At 41.0% G+C, this 17,101-nt stretch overlaps 1 protein-coding gene across 1 annotated transcript; it reads right to left on the bottom strand.

Annotated features, from left to right (window-relative positions):
• Positions 1 to 14,638: 14,638 nt before the first annotated feature.
• apoc1 (apolipoprotein C-I) lies at positions 14,639 to 16,748 on the bottom strand. Its single transcript, XM_066719378.1, has 4 exons — positions 16,602 to 16,748; positions 15,830 to 15,890; positions 15,032 to 15,167; positions 14,639 to 14,921 (listed from the first exon to the last, which is right to left on the bottom strand). The coding sequence occupies exons 2-4, from the start codon at positions 15,882 to 15,884 to the stop codon at positions 14,855 to 14,857; spliced, it is 258 nt and encodes an 85-aa protein (XP_066575475.1). The 5' UTR covers positions 15,885 to 15,890; positions 16,602 to 16,748; the 3' UTR covers positions 14,639 to 14,854.
• Positions 16,749 to 17,101: the final 353 nt, after the last annotated feature.

Here is a 17,101-nt window from a genome sequence, read left to right as displayed (position 1 = left end):
ATATATGGCTCCAGTCTTCTTCAAAAGGTCCAGGCTCAGCACAATCAGTTCCTGCCTCAGCTTGCTGGCCTCTTGCATCATGCTGCTCTCGGCCACAGCCCTCACGTAGGGCTCCAGAGTGTCCTCTAGTAGCTTGAACCAGCGATCGAGCCTCTGCTTCAGCTCTGGGTTGGGCGGGAGCAGCTTGTCCAGGGAGAAGTGTGCATCAACAGGGAATGAAACACACACTGGAGACACACACAAAATTACATTAACACAAAAACTGTACAGTGCAGTACAGCAGGGTGTCCAGCCCTGGTCCATGGAGAGAGACAGTACAGTGCTAAACCATATGTTACTGTACTCTACTGTGTCTCTCCAGGACAGTGCTGGAGACCAATGCTGTACTGTAATATTGCTCTCTTAATATGAATATGCTCTCTCTTAACAATGCTCTCTTAATATTAATTTTAATTAATTACTCAATCTTAAATAAGTAGTGAATTGATCGGGGGGTGGGGTTACTCACCTTGAAGTGCCAAGAGCAGAGCTAATACATTACATTACATTACATTATTTGTCATTTAGCAGACACTCTTATCCAGGGTGACATTTGTACCCATTTATACAGCTGGGCATTTTACTGGAGCAATCTAAGTGAAGTAATCAAAATGTTTCCAGTTTTTATTTAAATGTACGCAGTTTAATGTCTCAATGTACTCTGAAATTAAAGCATAAGACAAATAAATAATTGGAGATAAAAAATAAATCATGGTATCATTTTGATTAACAAAATGTAACCCCTTAAACTGACAAACCCCTATGGTACCCTTAAAAGGGCACCAAATCCATGTGCTTCTCTTTAATCCCATGTGTGCTCTCCACTGTTGTGTTTGCCAAGTGTTTGGTATCCCTAGAAAGCTGAGACACTCACTCCCTGATGTGAAAAAACTGGTTTTGTGAAAAGGGTGGGGGATACTTGGTCTGAGAAGGACTACAAAATCTAAGAAAATATTGACAATTATGACATTCTGGAACCAGACAGTCTACTGATCAAAACAAGACCATCCACGTTTTGGTAGAAGCAACACACACACCCATAGAAAGCTCAAAATGTCAAGATGGAAAACTGTTTACAGTGTTACACAACGATTTTACGTTATTGGATCTGAACTTCTCTGTGTTTGATGTGTGTCAAACAATATATACTGGATTAATTTTTAGGTTGTTCTGAAAAAAACAAGCTTATTTGTAAATAAATCCGATCTAAACTGAGTGGATCTGTGACCGTCTGAATAAGCCCCCACCCCCGGACCAGTTTACCCCCTGGGCTCTGAATGATGGTGGGTGACACGGAAACTATTAAGACAGATATGTTTGAGAATGAAATGCTCTGGTAGCCAAGACAATAAGCTTTCAAATGATGTGTGCATTGTAGGAATACAGTGTAACTTCTATGCACAGGAGCTGCACATAACACTGCCAAATAATACTTATGAGGGTGTACTGTATTCCTACTGTTGTTTTTGTATTTGTATGCTGTGTTTAGAAAATAGTAACCATAAATAATACAATGTTGCTCTATAGGTGTTGTTAATTACAAATCTTAAACCTATGGTAGCATAAATATTTTGGTGATAGGAAGAAGTCAAGATAATTCATTTTTTTAAAGGTGAAACTATTGTTTCTTTAGGAAAGAATACTGAACAGTGAATGTTTTATTTTATTTTAGTCTGTACAAGGATTATTTGAACTGATAAGTCATTGGTGATACATTCAAAATCTGAACTAACCTTATTTTTTTTCTTTTCTGTAACATAAGTGCTATAATAAATGCACAAAGAACTGTAAAATAGAGTTTGAAAGTGTTTCATATGTTTATCTCGGAGTAGGGGTGTCTCACCTATTCTGTAGGATTTGGAGAGGGAGGGAATGCTGACATACTAATCACACTTTATGTTATGCTGTTGCTGTCAAGTCAGGTAGTCACCGTGTGTATAAATCCTGACCCCAACCTTGTCAAATTCAAAAGTTAAAAGAACTGTTTTTTTCTAGTTTATGCAGAATAGGTACATACTAGGTGTACAGGAGTATAGAGGTGAATTGGTTTAGGGCGGGGACCAAGATCCTTTCAAATGTGTACAGAGAAGCCCTACAAAGGCTGGACTGCTATTTCCCCGCTACATGTAGCAACTCAAACATGCACACCACAATGAAAAATACAACAAGCAGCACAAACAGACAAAACAAAATAAGCAAGACAATCAGGTTAGCCAATAAAGTGGAACAAGCAATAAAAAAGCAATAAGAGTATTTAAAAACATGCAACTAACAGAGATCCTTAAAAGCTTTCTTAAAACTAGTATCATGTTCCATCCTCAGCTGTGGCACAGTGCTACTGAGGGTAACTAACAAATGACACCTCACCATAAAGAAACAAAAGCAAAAAAACTAAAGTTCAACATTTAACCATTTGTTTGAAAGTGCAAATCTTTGTAAATAATGTAGGTCACATTTCTGTAGTTTTTCTGTGCTTTACCACTTTCTAGGAGAATTCTAGCTATATCAGTAGTGTCCTACTCCTCGGTGATAGCTTGTCATATATTTTCTGTCTAATTATAAGATAATTATTATAAGATAAGCTTTTCCATCAATCCACATGTATCCGTACTGTTTTCCATTGGTGAGTGCCATTTTAACACGTGACCTCTATGACGCACCTCTGTCGAACGACAATGATGGCCTCAGTGTGCATGGTGGGATACGGATGCACACAATTTTTTTCTCTTTTCATGACGGTGAAAATTGGATGCATCATCGGATTCAGTGTTCAAAGGGCTAAATGCAGCCCCAGCCCTGGCCATTTGAGTGCTCTGTGCGACAGCACTATTCGCCGCCCTTCCCGGCGTTTCCTCAGAAACTGCGACACACCATTCCAGAAACAGTTATTTGATTCTATGGAACTTAAGATCGATTATATGCATATCTGCATAGACAAAATATACATTTTAATTTTCACAGACCTAACTCCCCCAAAACATTGACCAGACCGCAAGAAAGCAAAAGTATATTCTTACCACTAATTAAAGTTTACCCGCCTGGATTTTCTTCTGCAAAGTCGCATACAGACTCTGTTAAATCCAGATTGCTTCCACAAAGGTTTCCAAATGTCAGCATTACTTTCTCCTGGATTTTTCTTTAAAATAAGATTTTATAATAAGGTGCTGCTTATCAATGTGTTATTAATGATTTATAAATGTTTATTATATGATTAATAGATACTTTATAAATAATGGATACCACATTACAAAGTAGTTATAATTCGGTAATAGCAATACACTGATCAGCCATAACATTATGACCACATGCCTAATATTGTGTAGGTCCCAAAACAGCCCTAACCCATCGAGGCACGGACTCCACTAGACCTCTGAAGGTGTGCGGTGGTACTTTAGCAGCAGATCCTTTAGACCCGTAAGTTGCAAGGTGGGGCCTCCATGGTTCGGACTTGTTTGTCCAGCACATCCCACAAATGCTCAATTGGATCAAGATCTGGGGAATTTGAAGTCCAAGTCAACACCTTGAATTCGTGATTTATCAGACCAGGCCACCTACTTCCATTGCTCCGTGGTCCAGTTCTGATGCTCACGTGCCCATTGTAGGCGCTTTCGGCAGTGGACAGGATTCAGCATATGGGCACCCTGACTGGTCTGCGGCTACGCAGCCCCATAAGCAACAAACTGCGATGCACTGTGTGTTCTGACACCTTTCTATCAGAACCAGCATTAACTTTTTCAGCAATTTGAGCTACAGTAGCTCGTCTGTTGGATCGGACCACACGGGCCAGCCTTCGCTCCCCACATGCATCAATGAGCCTTGGCCGTCCATGACCCTGTCGCCGGTTCACCGCTTTCCTTCCTTGGACCACTTTTGATAGGTACTGACCACTGCAGACCGGGAACACCCCACAAGAGATGCAGTTTTGGAGATGCTCTGACCCAGTCGTCTAGCCATCACAATTTGGCCCTTGTGAAAGTCGTTCAGATCCTTACACTTGCCCATTTTTCCTATTTCTAACACATCAACTTTGAGGGCAAAATGTTCACTTGCTGCCTAATATATCCCACCCACAGGTGCCATGATAACGAGATTATCAGTGTTATTCACTTCACCTGTCAGTGTCATAATGTTATGGCTGATCGGTGTATATGGAATGGCCACTGTCGAACAGGTAGCTAAAAAGTGGGCATTCTATAAAACAAATCATGATTAAAAACTGAAAAAATATTCATTAGGAGAGCAGTAGTGAAAAGGGACACTTTTTACCTTCCTGTTAAATGTTGTGACCATTCCACTATAGTGCTATAACTACTTTATAATGCATTAGTCATACTTTATAAAGTATCTATTAATCATTTAACAATAATTTATAAATCATTAATAACACATTAATAAGCATCACCTCAATCTAAAGTGTAACCAATAATTCTAACCTGTCAAAGTCTCTGCACTGTTACTCTGAATAGTCCTGCTCTCAAGCGGAAGTAAATGAGCCAATCAGTGAAGCGAGGGTTTTGAAACCAACTCTGTTAAAACAAGGCTGCGTCCCACATCGCACACGTGCTCCTACACCCTTCGACAAGTGTACACTTCGCGTGACATTGTGCTGATGTCACAGAGTGTGCACTTGAGTAAGGAGGGTGTAGGTGCAGGTGAAGCTAAAAGCTCTCAATGGGACACACTTCAGCGCCAGCATTCAGCGCCTTTGGCTTTGACCGATGCAGTCTTTTCTTGTCATCTGTCTCTGTATTTAATTCAAATAATAATAATAATAATAACAATAATAATAATAATAATAATAATAATCATAATTTTGAAATACATTGTTCATTAATATGACCTTTTATAGGATACTACTTCAGTAATTAATTGATAGGTGCCAAAATGTTTTTTGGTTGAACTCTCTAATCATATATTTAAATCATGATTATATAATAATTTTATATTATCTATCTATATATTATACTTTCCTTGATACATAATTTAACAATTTCTACACCTGTCTAGCTAGCATTACATTTATATACACCCGCTGCTGCCATATTTTCCCAGTTGACTTGTCTCCGCCTTTAACGCACAGAGTTGTAGGACTAAAACTCTTCCGCATCAGTGCGCTCTTCTGTTCACTCCGCCGAAGGGACATTGAAGGACAAACAGCGCGATTAGGCTCTTTCACTCGCTCCCTGGGGGATTGGGACACCCCTTAAGGCCACCGGAGTGCTTCCGCTCTGCAAAGCAAGGGGACGAGGGAGCAAGTGTGCTCTGGGGGCAGAACATATATATGATGTTTGTGATTGGTTACTTACCTTTAAGAGGCGGGACATACATGACGCAAACTTAGTTTTGACAGGTTTGTAACCCTGGTGACGGTGACGTTTTTTTTTTTTTTTTTGCTGTGTTGTCTCTGATTGAAGAACAATTGATAATAATTGATTAATAATTGAACTGCTTCATCCTCCATGTCTGCTATAATCAGTTTTGGGTCTGGAGCAGAGGACCAGAGCTGCACATTCATAGTTCGACGAAGGACGACACTGGCGATGGGGACAGCTTGCTGTGGCTGAGATTTTGGTCCAGCGAGGGACTGTTTCAGTTGGGCGCTCACTAAAGAGCAATGCCTACAGAGTGCTATGCAGTATATTGCCTCATGTGGCTATCAGGTGTACTGCACATAGTAATTGTATTATACTGCGGGAGAAAACCAGAGAGAGAAATTATATTCTACAATTTGTTTTGACGACCCATTTTTAACCTCCCACGACCCACCTGTGACTTTGAAAAACGATGTTCTAAAGGACTCATTTGCATATATTTAAGTTTTGACTTGTGTGCTATTGCACATGCGAAGACCCCTGTGGAAACTGAAAGTCGATCCTGATTAAATGGCAGTGTAAACGCAACACCATTGATCCTGATCAAATGTACAGAAATGGCAGTTTAAATGCTCTATGTAAGCATGCTTTGGCAACATTGTCCATGTTACTATTTCCAATAATCAGCCTTTGGATTTTAGAGAGAGAGGGGCAGGTTAGGATGTTTGAGAAAGGGAGGAGGAGGAATAAAGGGAGGGAGAGAGAGAGGGAATGAGAGGTGGATGGAAGGAGGAGTAGAGACAAAGCGAGGGAGACAGAGAAGCAGGGAAGTAATTGGGGAAAGGCAGGGGATGCAAGTGAGAGAAAGAGAAAATGAAGCAGAACAGAGAGATGACAGACAAGAGATGCATTAAGTGAATAAAAGTAAAAAAGATTCAGAACTTAAAGTCCAAACACCTGCGGGAGCCGAATTAGCAAATTACTTATTTAATTTAGAAAATAGGTAGTGTAACTTACTGTGGGCACGGAAACAGGGGACCCAGTTGCAATGCGTGGTAGAGGTGTTACCAGCGGGACAGGGCAAACAAGGGCTAGGCAAGTACATGGTCATTGTAACAGGCAAGGGTCAGACGGTCAGACAAACAGTCCAAAGTCGTGGTCGGGAGGTAAACCAGGTGGCTCTGCTATTTCAAGGCACTAGTTGACAGCTTGGGATTGTAGATAACACTGACAAAACTTCACAAAGTGTGAGAGACAGTGAGGGGTTTATATGTGGAGCACAGGGAAGCAAGAAACCAAGTAGGGAGGTGCAGAACGAATGGGGCAGTGGGTGACTGAACAAGTGCATATGGTGTTCAGGAATGTTGATTGATTGATTGATTGAATAAATTGAGTTGGGAGAAGTGACTGGTAAGGAAGGGTGATGGCGACATCTAGTGGGGATATGTGGAGGTGCATTAGACTGGGATTGTGACAGATGGTTTGTTAATATTTTTAGTTGTTTGCTCCACTATAGTTCTCTGTGCTTCTGATGTTAGTTTAATTATATTTCTCTGTTGTTATTATACCCTCGCACATTGGAGCAAGGACTGAGATGGAGTTAGTAGTGGGAGCAAATACATTTCTTCGACCATTTTTAACTTGATTTTGTTATTGATAATTGATCATTGTTATTGTTATTTTCTGTTTTAGTGTTATAGTTATCTTTGTAAATACATAGAGAATCTAGATGCTGTATTGATTAAATATCATTACAGTACATTTACTCATGTGTACGAATAAAGCTTTTTCGTTGGCACTTATCAATTGGACCTGTCTGCCTTTGAATATTCTTTAATGTTGGATGACAGAAACAAAATGACGTGTTGGAAACATATCAGTAAACACACTACCACAAGGACGTGGTAAGATCACATTGTCAGGAAGCCACAACAACACTTATAAAGAGTCTGTAGATCTAGATTTAAATTATCATTAATATTATTTTTAGTTGTTATTATATAGACTTTTCAAAAGTGGATTTTCAATGATACAATGACCTAGAAAAAGACAGCGAGAGAGATAGGCAGATAGAGACTGACACAGAAAAGTTGTGATATATCACAACAGATGTAGCAACATGTATAGAGACAGACAGGCAGACAGAACATCACATTTAAAGACAGACAGACAGAGATGGTTATAAACTCATGGACACAGACAGAGAGCTGGAGAAACACCAATAGAGTCACAGACAAATATTAATTATTTTTTGTAAATCATTGAGATTGGTCACATACATACAGAGAGAGAGAGATTTTTAACACATCACAAAATGTATTCTATGACAACACAAACAGATAGATTACAGTACTATTGATCTACAGTTTAATATTTACCTTGGAATCTCTGTCCCAGTGGTCAGTTCAGTGCAGTGGCAGTGCAGGTGGTCAGACGGTCAGTCAGGCAGTGAGAGAGTGGACGGGTCAGTCCAGCAGCGATGTGTCGGCCCTTTTGAGGGGTCCAGCACTCGACATGCTGATATAACACACAGACACGTGTACACACACACACAAAGACACATACCCACTCCCACATGCACACATAATCCCACACACACATTCTTTCTTACACACATATCTTTTCCTAATCCAACCGTTTCAGGAGTTGGGATGTGCAGTAGAAGGTAAATAGAGTTTATTTTGTCCCAGACTGGTTTGGCTGAGGGAATAAGGCCATGAGGAAGAGGCCAACACAACACCCCCACTGGGTGGAAAGACCAATGGAGCTGCTGCAGGAGATCTGGGAATGGAGGAGGGGGGCAAAGCAGGGAAAGCTGGGAAAGTGTGTGTTGCCAGATACTTCTGGTGGGGAAGGCGGAGCTCAGGTGTGAGAGTGGAGTGGCTCTCCTCTAGAAAATCAGTTTAAAACTCCAGTAAATTAACAGCAAAACAGAGACACAGTTGGGAGTAACTCAGTAACACAATTTATTTCACAGTTATTTCTACACAGCATACAGGTAGTGCGTTAACACAGACCCTCCCGTGTCAGCACTGTCAGAGAGCCCACTTGACCCCACTGACCAGTGTAGGGGTAACTTTGATGCCCCCTCTCCCTCCTCCTCCCCCTCTCTCAAATTCTCTCTCTCTCTCCTCCTTCTCTCTGTCCTCCCCTCAGCCTTCCCTCCCTCTCTCACTCTCTCTCTCTTCCACTATCCCTCTCCCTCCCCCTCTTTCTCCTTCACCTCCTCTCCATTTCCCTCTCCCCCCTTCCCCTATCCCCCATTCTCTCTCTCCTTCACTCCCTCTCTCCATCTCTCTACACAAAAGCGTGTGTTAAGACTCCCAGAGGCCGGAGATGCGGGCGGTCAGGCCGTCCCAGGTGGACGAGGCCCAGTCCAGCACAGGTGTGGCTCCCCCCTTCAGGTGATCCTCGTAGTATGTCTCTACATATCCCCATATCCCCTCTGTCTTGCCCGCCACCAGCCTGCACAGCAAAAGGGAGGGAGGAGGGAGAAGGAGAGAGAAAGGGAGAGAGAGAATAAGTAAGAAAGACAGACAGACAGACACAGAGGAAGACAATTAGACACTCAGGGAGACAGAGAGCGAGAGACAGTGAAAGAGAGGAAGAGTGACAAAAAGAGAGGAAGACACAGCAAACAGGGAAAGATAATAAGACATGGAGACATGGAGAGGGAAAGAGAATTTTCGTGTTTTAAAGTGTGTGTCTGTGTGTCTCTACCTGCATCAGTGAGTCTGTGTGTTTCTGCATGTCTCAGTCTGTCCTCAGTACCTCTCAGTGTGTCTCAGTGGTTTTCAGTGTGTATCTGTATCTGTGTCTCTCAGTGGTTCTCATTGTGTCACAGGGGGGACACTCACATCGGCAGATAGGACAGACTTTCTTTGGCATTTTTCCAGGGTTCAGAGGTCTTCACGCTGTCCACCAGATCAGCGTACAGAGAGTGCAGGTACTGGGTGGCCTCGCCGGCTTGGGTCAGCAGACCGGGCTTCCTGCTACCCTTCCCCTCCTCATCATGGGGTGCAGGGGCAGCCAGGCACACTGCTAGGCAGAGAGAGTGAGGAACATGAGAGGGGAGTGAAGGGAGAAAAAAGGAGGATGGAGAGAGGGGTAGGAGGGAGTGGGGAGAAGCAAGAAGAGGAGAGAGAAAACATGGAGTTTGAAAATAAATAACAGAATTGCCACTAGGGGGCAGAAGTACTCTGTCTCCTACTGAGGACAACACTGTGGTCACTGTACCAGTCGGTCAATCAAAGTGTCAGTGTAACAGGCAGTCTCAGTCAGTGTGTCAGTCAGTGTGTCAGTGTTAACCCCTCTCTCTATCTTTGGGGTTGAGGTTGTCGAGGCATCTGAACTCACCTGGCAGCACCAAAACCAGAACTACAATCAACAGCTTGACGGACATCTAGAGAGAGAGAGAGGGAGAGGCAGAGAAAGAAAAATTAAAAACATATCAAAAGTTTACCGATATTAAAGAATGGTATATTTAATATCGTCATACATTTGTCTAAATCCAAGGTGCCAGCCAAATCATATCCATCATCACCCTAATCATCATAATGTAACATTAACTCAAACGCCCAAAAGAAATGCTTAGTCTTAGTGTTACCTCTTGTCGCTTCGATACACACACACAAACACAATCGCGCACACTGACACCAGCCGCAGCAGGCCGTGCCGGTGTGTTTAAGGCAGTGTGACGTCGGTCTGCCCAGCTGTGGCCATGTGTCCGTCTCTCTTTCTCCCCATAGGTTGACCAGACATGGGCTTACTCGGGGCACAGGAGTGAGCAGTCCACGCGTATCGATTTGTGGAGACAGTCAGTGTTTGGACAGTTCGATTCCTGGCCATGATCAACGTTGGACAACATTGCAAAACAATGGGAGGCAGGGTTCATGCATTTATAAGCTTTAACTTTATTCCACTATATAGAGCATTAAAATTTGTGTTTTAGTCAAATTAATAAGCCAATCAATCAATACAGTGTATACGTGTATGCAAAGTTGGAGGTGTGTTGACATTCACTCTAAAATGTTCTCTGCACAAGTGTTCTGAGGATTATCACAGAGAACTGCAGACGCACTTTGCCCTACTTTGTGGTACGTTTGTGGAGCTATATGCATTACTTTATGTTTAGTTTGTGGTGATATTTGGCTAGTTGGGGGTACTTTGTAGTTAGTTTGGGTTGTTTTGTGGGAGTTATGGTATCTGCAGTGAACTGGTAGTGGCGGTGCATTGTGGTACGTTGTTTAGTTGGTTAATTGGTTCGTTCGTGTTAATTGAAGTCTAAAGTCTACTACGCGTCTAAAATAGGAAGGGAAGGGATGGACAATTTCATATTGAAGTGAACCATTGAAGAAGAAATAATAACAATAATAAAGTAATAATGAAATTCGAGGTCAGTCTTGCTTGGTGTTTGCTCTGTGATAAGGGACGGAGAGGTGGAGGGATAGAGGCCAAAGGGGAGAGGGGGCATGTGCTTGGGCTGAGTCAGCCATTTGTTTGTAGACATTAGAGAAGCGGGATGTTGAGAAAGAAGGAGGGAGGAAAGGATGGGTCAAGGGGAATGAAGAGAGAATTAAAAACAAGGAAAGAAATATGGAAAAAACAGTGACTCACAGACGAAAGAAAACAGGGCCAGTGTGTGGAGAGCGGAACGGGACCCTTCGTATCCAGATTGGCTTGGCTCTGTTTCTCCGTTCAAATAATTTATTTTTAATTTTTTGATGAATACATCATGCGATCGTGTTTTTATATAACGCCCCCCCCCACACACACACACACACACATCCACACACTGTGCCCCTGTCCCTGAAAGCGTGGACACCACGCTGTACACTGTAATGTCTGTTCATGGACCAAATGGGCTGTTCTACGGTCTACATAAATAAATACACTAACCATTTAATCTTGCAGGGAGCGTTAGTTAGACCGACTGATTTATAATTTACTAGTACTAGTGTTGTTTATTTTGATTTCCCCTATGTCCCCTTCCCCTTAGCTCTTACCTATGACACATATTGTTTGTACTTATTAGCTATTACAATCTAGGATGTAGGTATTTTGTATTAAATTGTATAATTTACCTATGTAAATGTTTAATTTGGAACTTGTAATTGTATGTTTTGATTTGTAATTTTATACTGTTTTATTGCACTTTTATAATGCTCTTATATGTTGTAAGGGCGTCTGATAATAAATAATAATAATAATAATAATAATAATAATAATAATAACAATAATAATAACGCACCCTGCGAGATTAAGAAGTTTTACACGTTTCATATTTGTATTAATATTTCTTTTTCTTTTTCTTTCTTTCTTTCTTTCTTTCTTTCTTTCTTTCTTTCTTTCTTTCTTTCTTTCTTTCTTTCTTTCTTTCCTTCTTTAGTTCTTTGAAGACGCCCTTACCCTAGGCGACTTTTTTTTTACCATAAACACTTTCAGAGAGTGGCAAAGTTGTATACCTTACAGGCAGGCTGATGATGCCTGCTGGATTACCTAAACGTGCGCAAATACCTAAAGCCGGAATCAACCAATCGTGAAAGACGACGGGAACATCCGATTGACTGTAATATTCATTGGCAGTGGCGAGGTTTTTGAACAAGGTATTATTTTTTGTATTTTCGGATAACAAATAGGCAACCTTAAGCGGTCGCCTAGGGCGCCATCGTTTAGTGAGTGGAAAAAATCCCGAAATATCACTGCAATATAACCTGTAAATCCTGCAAGTACAATAACATATAGTAAACGTTCCCAATAAGAAGTATAATACCAATTTATTACTATTTTGTGATGCATGTTCTGCATTGGCTACTTGAATTGTAATATACAAATAATTTAATTGAATATCAATTTTGTATCGTTTGCCTGGATTTGAATTTCAATTATGACTTAAGATGTTTTCTCCATCTAAGATTTCTGTCGTGAATGTAAGCTGGATTCCGGACACTTTGCTGGGTCCATTTTGAATTGCTTTCTTATGTACATTACTGTGCAAAAGTTTTAGGCAGGTGTGAAAAAATGCTGTAAAGTAAGAATGCTTTCAAAAATAGACGTTAATAGATTATATTTAGCAATTAACTAAATGCAAAGTGAGTGAACAGAAGAAACATCTACATCAAATCAATATTTGGTGTTACCACCCTTTGCCTTCAAAACAGCATCAATTCTTCTAGGTACACCTACACACAGTTTTTGAAAGAACTCAGCAGGTAGGTTGACCCAAACATCTTGGAGAACTAACCACAGTTCTTCTGTGGATTTAGGCAGCCTCAGTTGCTTCTCTCTCTTCATGTAATCCCAGACAGACTCGATGATGTTGAGATCAGGGCTCTGTGGGGGTCATACCATCACTTCCAGGACTCCTTGTTTTTCTTTACGCTGAAGATAGTTCTTAATGACTTTTGCAGTATGTGTGGGGTCGTTGTCATGCTGCAGAATAAATTTGGGGCCAATCAGATGCCTCCCTGATGGTATTACATGATGGATAAGTATCTGCCTGTACTTCTCTGCATTGAGGAGACCATTAATTCTGACCAATTCTTAACTCCATTTGCAGAAATGCAGCCCCAAACTTGCAAGGAACCTCCACCATGCTTCACTGTTGCCTGCAGACACTCATTCATGTACCGCTCTCCAGCCTTTCTGCAAACAAACTGCCTTCTGTTAAAGCCAAATATTTCAAATTTTCACTCATCATTCCAGAGCACCTGCTGCCATTTTTCTGCAGCCCACTTCGTCTGTATTCATGCATAGTTGAGTCGTTTGGCCTTGTTGCCACGTCAGAGGTATGGCTTTTTGGCCGCAAGTCTTCCATGAAGGCCACTTCTGACCAGACTTCTCCGTACAGTAGATGGGTGTACCAGGGTCCCACTGTTTTCTGCCAATTCTGAGATGATGGCACTGCTGGACATCTTCTGATTACGAAGGGAAGTAAACATGATGTGTCTTTCATCTGCTGCAGTAAGTCTCCTTGGATGACCACTCCGTCTACGGTCCTCAACGTTGCCCGTTTCTTTGTGCTTCTTCAAAAGAGTTTGGACAGCACATCTGGACACCCCTGTCTGCCTTGAAATTTCTGCCCGTGAGAGACGCTGATGCAGAAAACTACCTTGTGTCTTGTTGCTGTGCTCAGTCATGCCATGGTGTATGACTTTTGACAGTAAACTGTAAACTGAGTTTGGCTGTTCCTCACCCAGTTGTATTCCTCCTACACAGCTGTTTCTGTCTCAGTTAATGATTGTGTTTCAACCTAAATATTGAATTGATGATCATTAGCACCTTTTTGGTATAATTGTTTAATCATATACCTGACTATATGCCCACAAAATCCCTGACTTTGTGCAAGTGTACCTAGAAGAATTAATGCTGTTTTGAAGGCAAAAGGTCCTCACACCAAATATGGATTTAATTTAGATTTTTCTTCTGTTCACTCACTTTGCATTTAGTTAATTGATAAATAAAATCTATTAACATGTCTATTTTTGAAAGCATTCTTACTTTACAACATTTTTTCACACCTGCCTAAAACTTTGGCACAGTACTGTATAAATATTAGATTTGTGTACCTTTGTCTATCAATCATATGAATATTACACATATCAACACTTGCCTATTTGATCATATATTGCTATATATTTTGGTTGTATGCTCATGAAATCAAACATGGCCAACACCAATACATTGATGTATTTATATGATTAAACTAATGCCCTACGAATCCTGTTTATGCTCCCAGTTTCTGATAGTTTAGCTTTTCAAAGTTAAAATTTATGAAAACATACCCATGACCTTCAATCTTGCAAGAGACACTTGTTGTATTATGTTGTATTTTGTTTGGTGTTTTGTTTGTATTTTGTGTTGAAGTGTGTTTGTTGTGTTGTGGTGCATTTATTGTGAGTTGTATATTGTGCTGTGGTGTGTATGTTGTGGCATGAATGTTGTGTGTTGTATTTTGTGTTGTGGTGTGCATATTGTGTGGTTTATGTTGTGTTGTGGTCTCCATCAGTCCAGTCCGGACCAGTCCAGTTACACTGCGTCCCACAATACCCTAGTAACACCATATTGTATTCATTAGACATCACCCCCTACACACACTCACACTCATACACTCACAGCCAGTACTGAAGCTAATATGGTGTCTGTGGTACAGTCCAGTCACAGTGTCGACTACCCTCCCCTCTCCACAGCACTGTCCCTGTACAGAGTTACACAAAATAGTACAAATATATCCTTTCCCCCAGTGGCCCATTGGGAATTCACTGTACAGAAGCACAGAGACAGCAGTGTGTTGTTTGTCATATGTCTTTATTGCCCCAGCATCACTGCAGGCATCAGTGTGTCCTGAATCACTTTAACACATTTCACAGCACAGTTGGCGAAAGCCCTGTCACAGAAAAGAAATAGTACAAGAAAAAGTGAATTCCTCCCTCTTGCAGTTCACACACACAGGCAGTGTGAGAGAGGAGGGATGAGGGAAGGGGGTGGCACAGGAGTGGGGGTCCTCACTGCTTGTTAAAGGTCTCATCCAGTTTCTGCTTCACCTTGTCAAACTGCTCTGCAAACCAGTCCCTGAAAATGACACAGAGCACAGCGTCAGGGTGAGAGTGTCTCGAGAGTTATGCATTGTGTGCCCATTTTTGTGGGCTCTGCTGGGTGTTGGGTGTCGGGCATTTAATTACTTGGTGGTGACTATGAACTTGCTCTGCTGGAGCTGGTCCACAGCAGCCTTGGTCTTATCTGTCAGGCCAGCAGTGAATTCTTTCACCTGCGTCTGGAACGTATTGAACCTCTCCTCAATGGTGGGCTCCTCAGCATCTACACAGAGAGAGAGAGGGAGACAAATAGAGAGTGAAAGGGAGGGAGAGGATCTGTGTCATTGTATTTATGTTGTCTGTTATTAATATTGTGTGAATTTCTAACATCTATGTTCCTTAAATGCTTTGGTGACACTGGATCACTCGTGCCATGCCAATACTGCCCATTTCAATTTTAATTCAGAGAGATAAGGATGGGGGATGGGGGATGGGGCTCGGAGGGGGGATTGGATTGGGGGAGAGGGAGAGGGTTATAGAGGGATGAGGGGCAGAGAGGAGAGATGGGTGGAGAGGGGAAGAGAGAAGAAAGGGTGAGGAGGGGAAGAGAGAAGGGGGAAGAGGGAGCGGGAGAGAGTGAAGAAAGCAGAGGGGAGATGGAGAGAGACAGGGGAGAGAAGAGGGAAGGGTGTAGAGGTGGAAAGGCAGAGGGTTAGAGAGGGAAAGATAGGGGAAATAGAGGAGAGGTTGAGAAAGGGAGAGATTGGTTAATACAGATTGAATGGCACTATAGTACAATACAGATACCAAGTGAGACAGAGTCTTAGTCACGCCAATAAAGCTTTTTTTAATTCAAATGTAATTGAGAGAGGGAGGATTGGGAGACAGACAGAAACAGAGAGAGGGATAAAGACAGAGAGATACAGTGTCCAGTCAGCCTCTGACCTGTGTGAGTGGCCAGTACGAGCACCAGCACGGCAAGGGCGACTGGCAGCTTCATATTTCCCTTAGGAAAGAGAGCAGAGCGATGTCACAGATCATCCAGGTAATACAAGAACTGATAGTGTCGGTAAGGCTATTGCGTTCATATAGATTTTATTACATTGCGTATCATGTAGGGCCTAATAATAATTATTCTTATTATAATAATACAAATGGATGGATGATAACAAAGTGCGTATTTTACCAATAATAATGTATAATCATTATAAATGTTAAAATACGCACTTTATCATCCATCCATTTTCAATAACCGATGTATTACTAGTGTATTATTATTTTTATTATTATTATTATTATTATTATTATTATTATTATTATTATTATTGACACAGAAATGTATTACCCTATACACTTAATTTCTAAACAGTATTTACTTTCAAAATAAAAATATGTCTAAACATTATTATTATTATTATTATTATTATTATTATTATTAACAATGAATACCCCCTTCCTTACCTCGTCTCAACAAATTAATTACACAAATAGTTTATATAACCTTGTGCCTTATTCTAATTATGCGTAAAGATGTACAAAATGTAACTCTTAACGTTAATTTCTGTTGCATTGGAAGACACATACAAAACGTATTATTATTATTATTATTATTATTATTATTATTATTATTATAAGCAAATTAAATCATCTGCATTATTATATTCCTATTTAAAAACTTGTGATCATAATAATAAATAATAAAATAAAAACAACTCACCTGGTTCTAAAATTCTTAATAATTAAGGTATATGTGTCCCGCTTTGTTTTTGTGTGTTTTCTGCAACTCGGTGCCGCTTCCCTAATATACCCCACTGTCCTGCAACGTCACCCAACAGCCCTTTAACCTCCAGCGAGCCCGGTGCCATCGACCCAGCGGGTGGTGGACATCAGCAACATAGTAATGGACAAACAGTCCTTATCTTGCTCTCTCTCCCTCTCCTTCCTCCCCCTTTCTCTGTGCCTCTGTATCTTATTTTGTGCTGGGAATGTGTGTTTTTAATCTCTCTCTCTGCCTTCCCCTCTCCATCTCTCCCTTCCACGTTTTTGTTGTGAAAATAAGCGTTAATCCTTTTATTAATAATGTACCTACTTTAACTTGTTCTTGTTGTGTTATTGTTGTTGTTGCTTGTACAATTTACTGTCAACATAATTTGTGTTCATTGTAACAGTGCTGCTCTGCTGGAATATTTACACACTGTTGCACAATGACCGTTTTTG

Source organism: Amia ocellicauda, chromosome 12 (assembly GCF_036373705.1).
Source record: "Amia ocellicauda isolate fAmiCal2 chromosome 12, fAmiCal2.hap1, whole genome shotgun sequence".
Taxonomy (NCBI): domain Eukaryota; kingdom Metazoa; phylum Chordata; class Actinopteri; order Amiiformes; family Amiidae; genus Amia; species Amia ocellicauda.
The sequence above is the reverse complement of the archived record's forward strand: the minus strand, read 5'-3'. Positions and strand labels throughout refer to the sequence as shown.

Coding starts and splice junctions, on each gene's coding strand:
- apoc1 (XM_066719378.1), bottom strand. CDS start 15,884: ATGAAGCTGCCAGTCGCCCTTGCCGTGCTGGTGCTCGTACTGGCCACT. Junction 15,168..15,829: donor CGTACTGGCCACTCACACAG/GTCAGAGGCTGA, acceptor CTCTCTGTGTAG/ATGCTGAGGAGCCCACCATT. Junction 14,922..15,031: donor AAGTTCATAGTCACCACCAA/GTAATTAAATGC, acceptor TGTCATTTTCAG/GGACTGGTTTGCAGAGCAGT.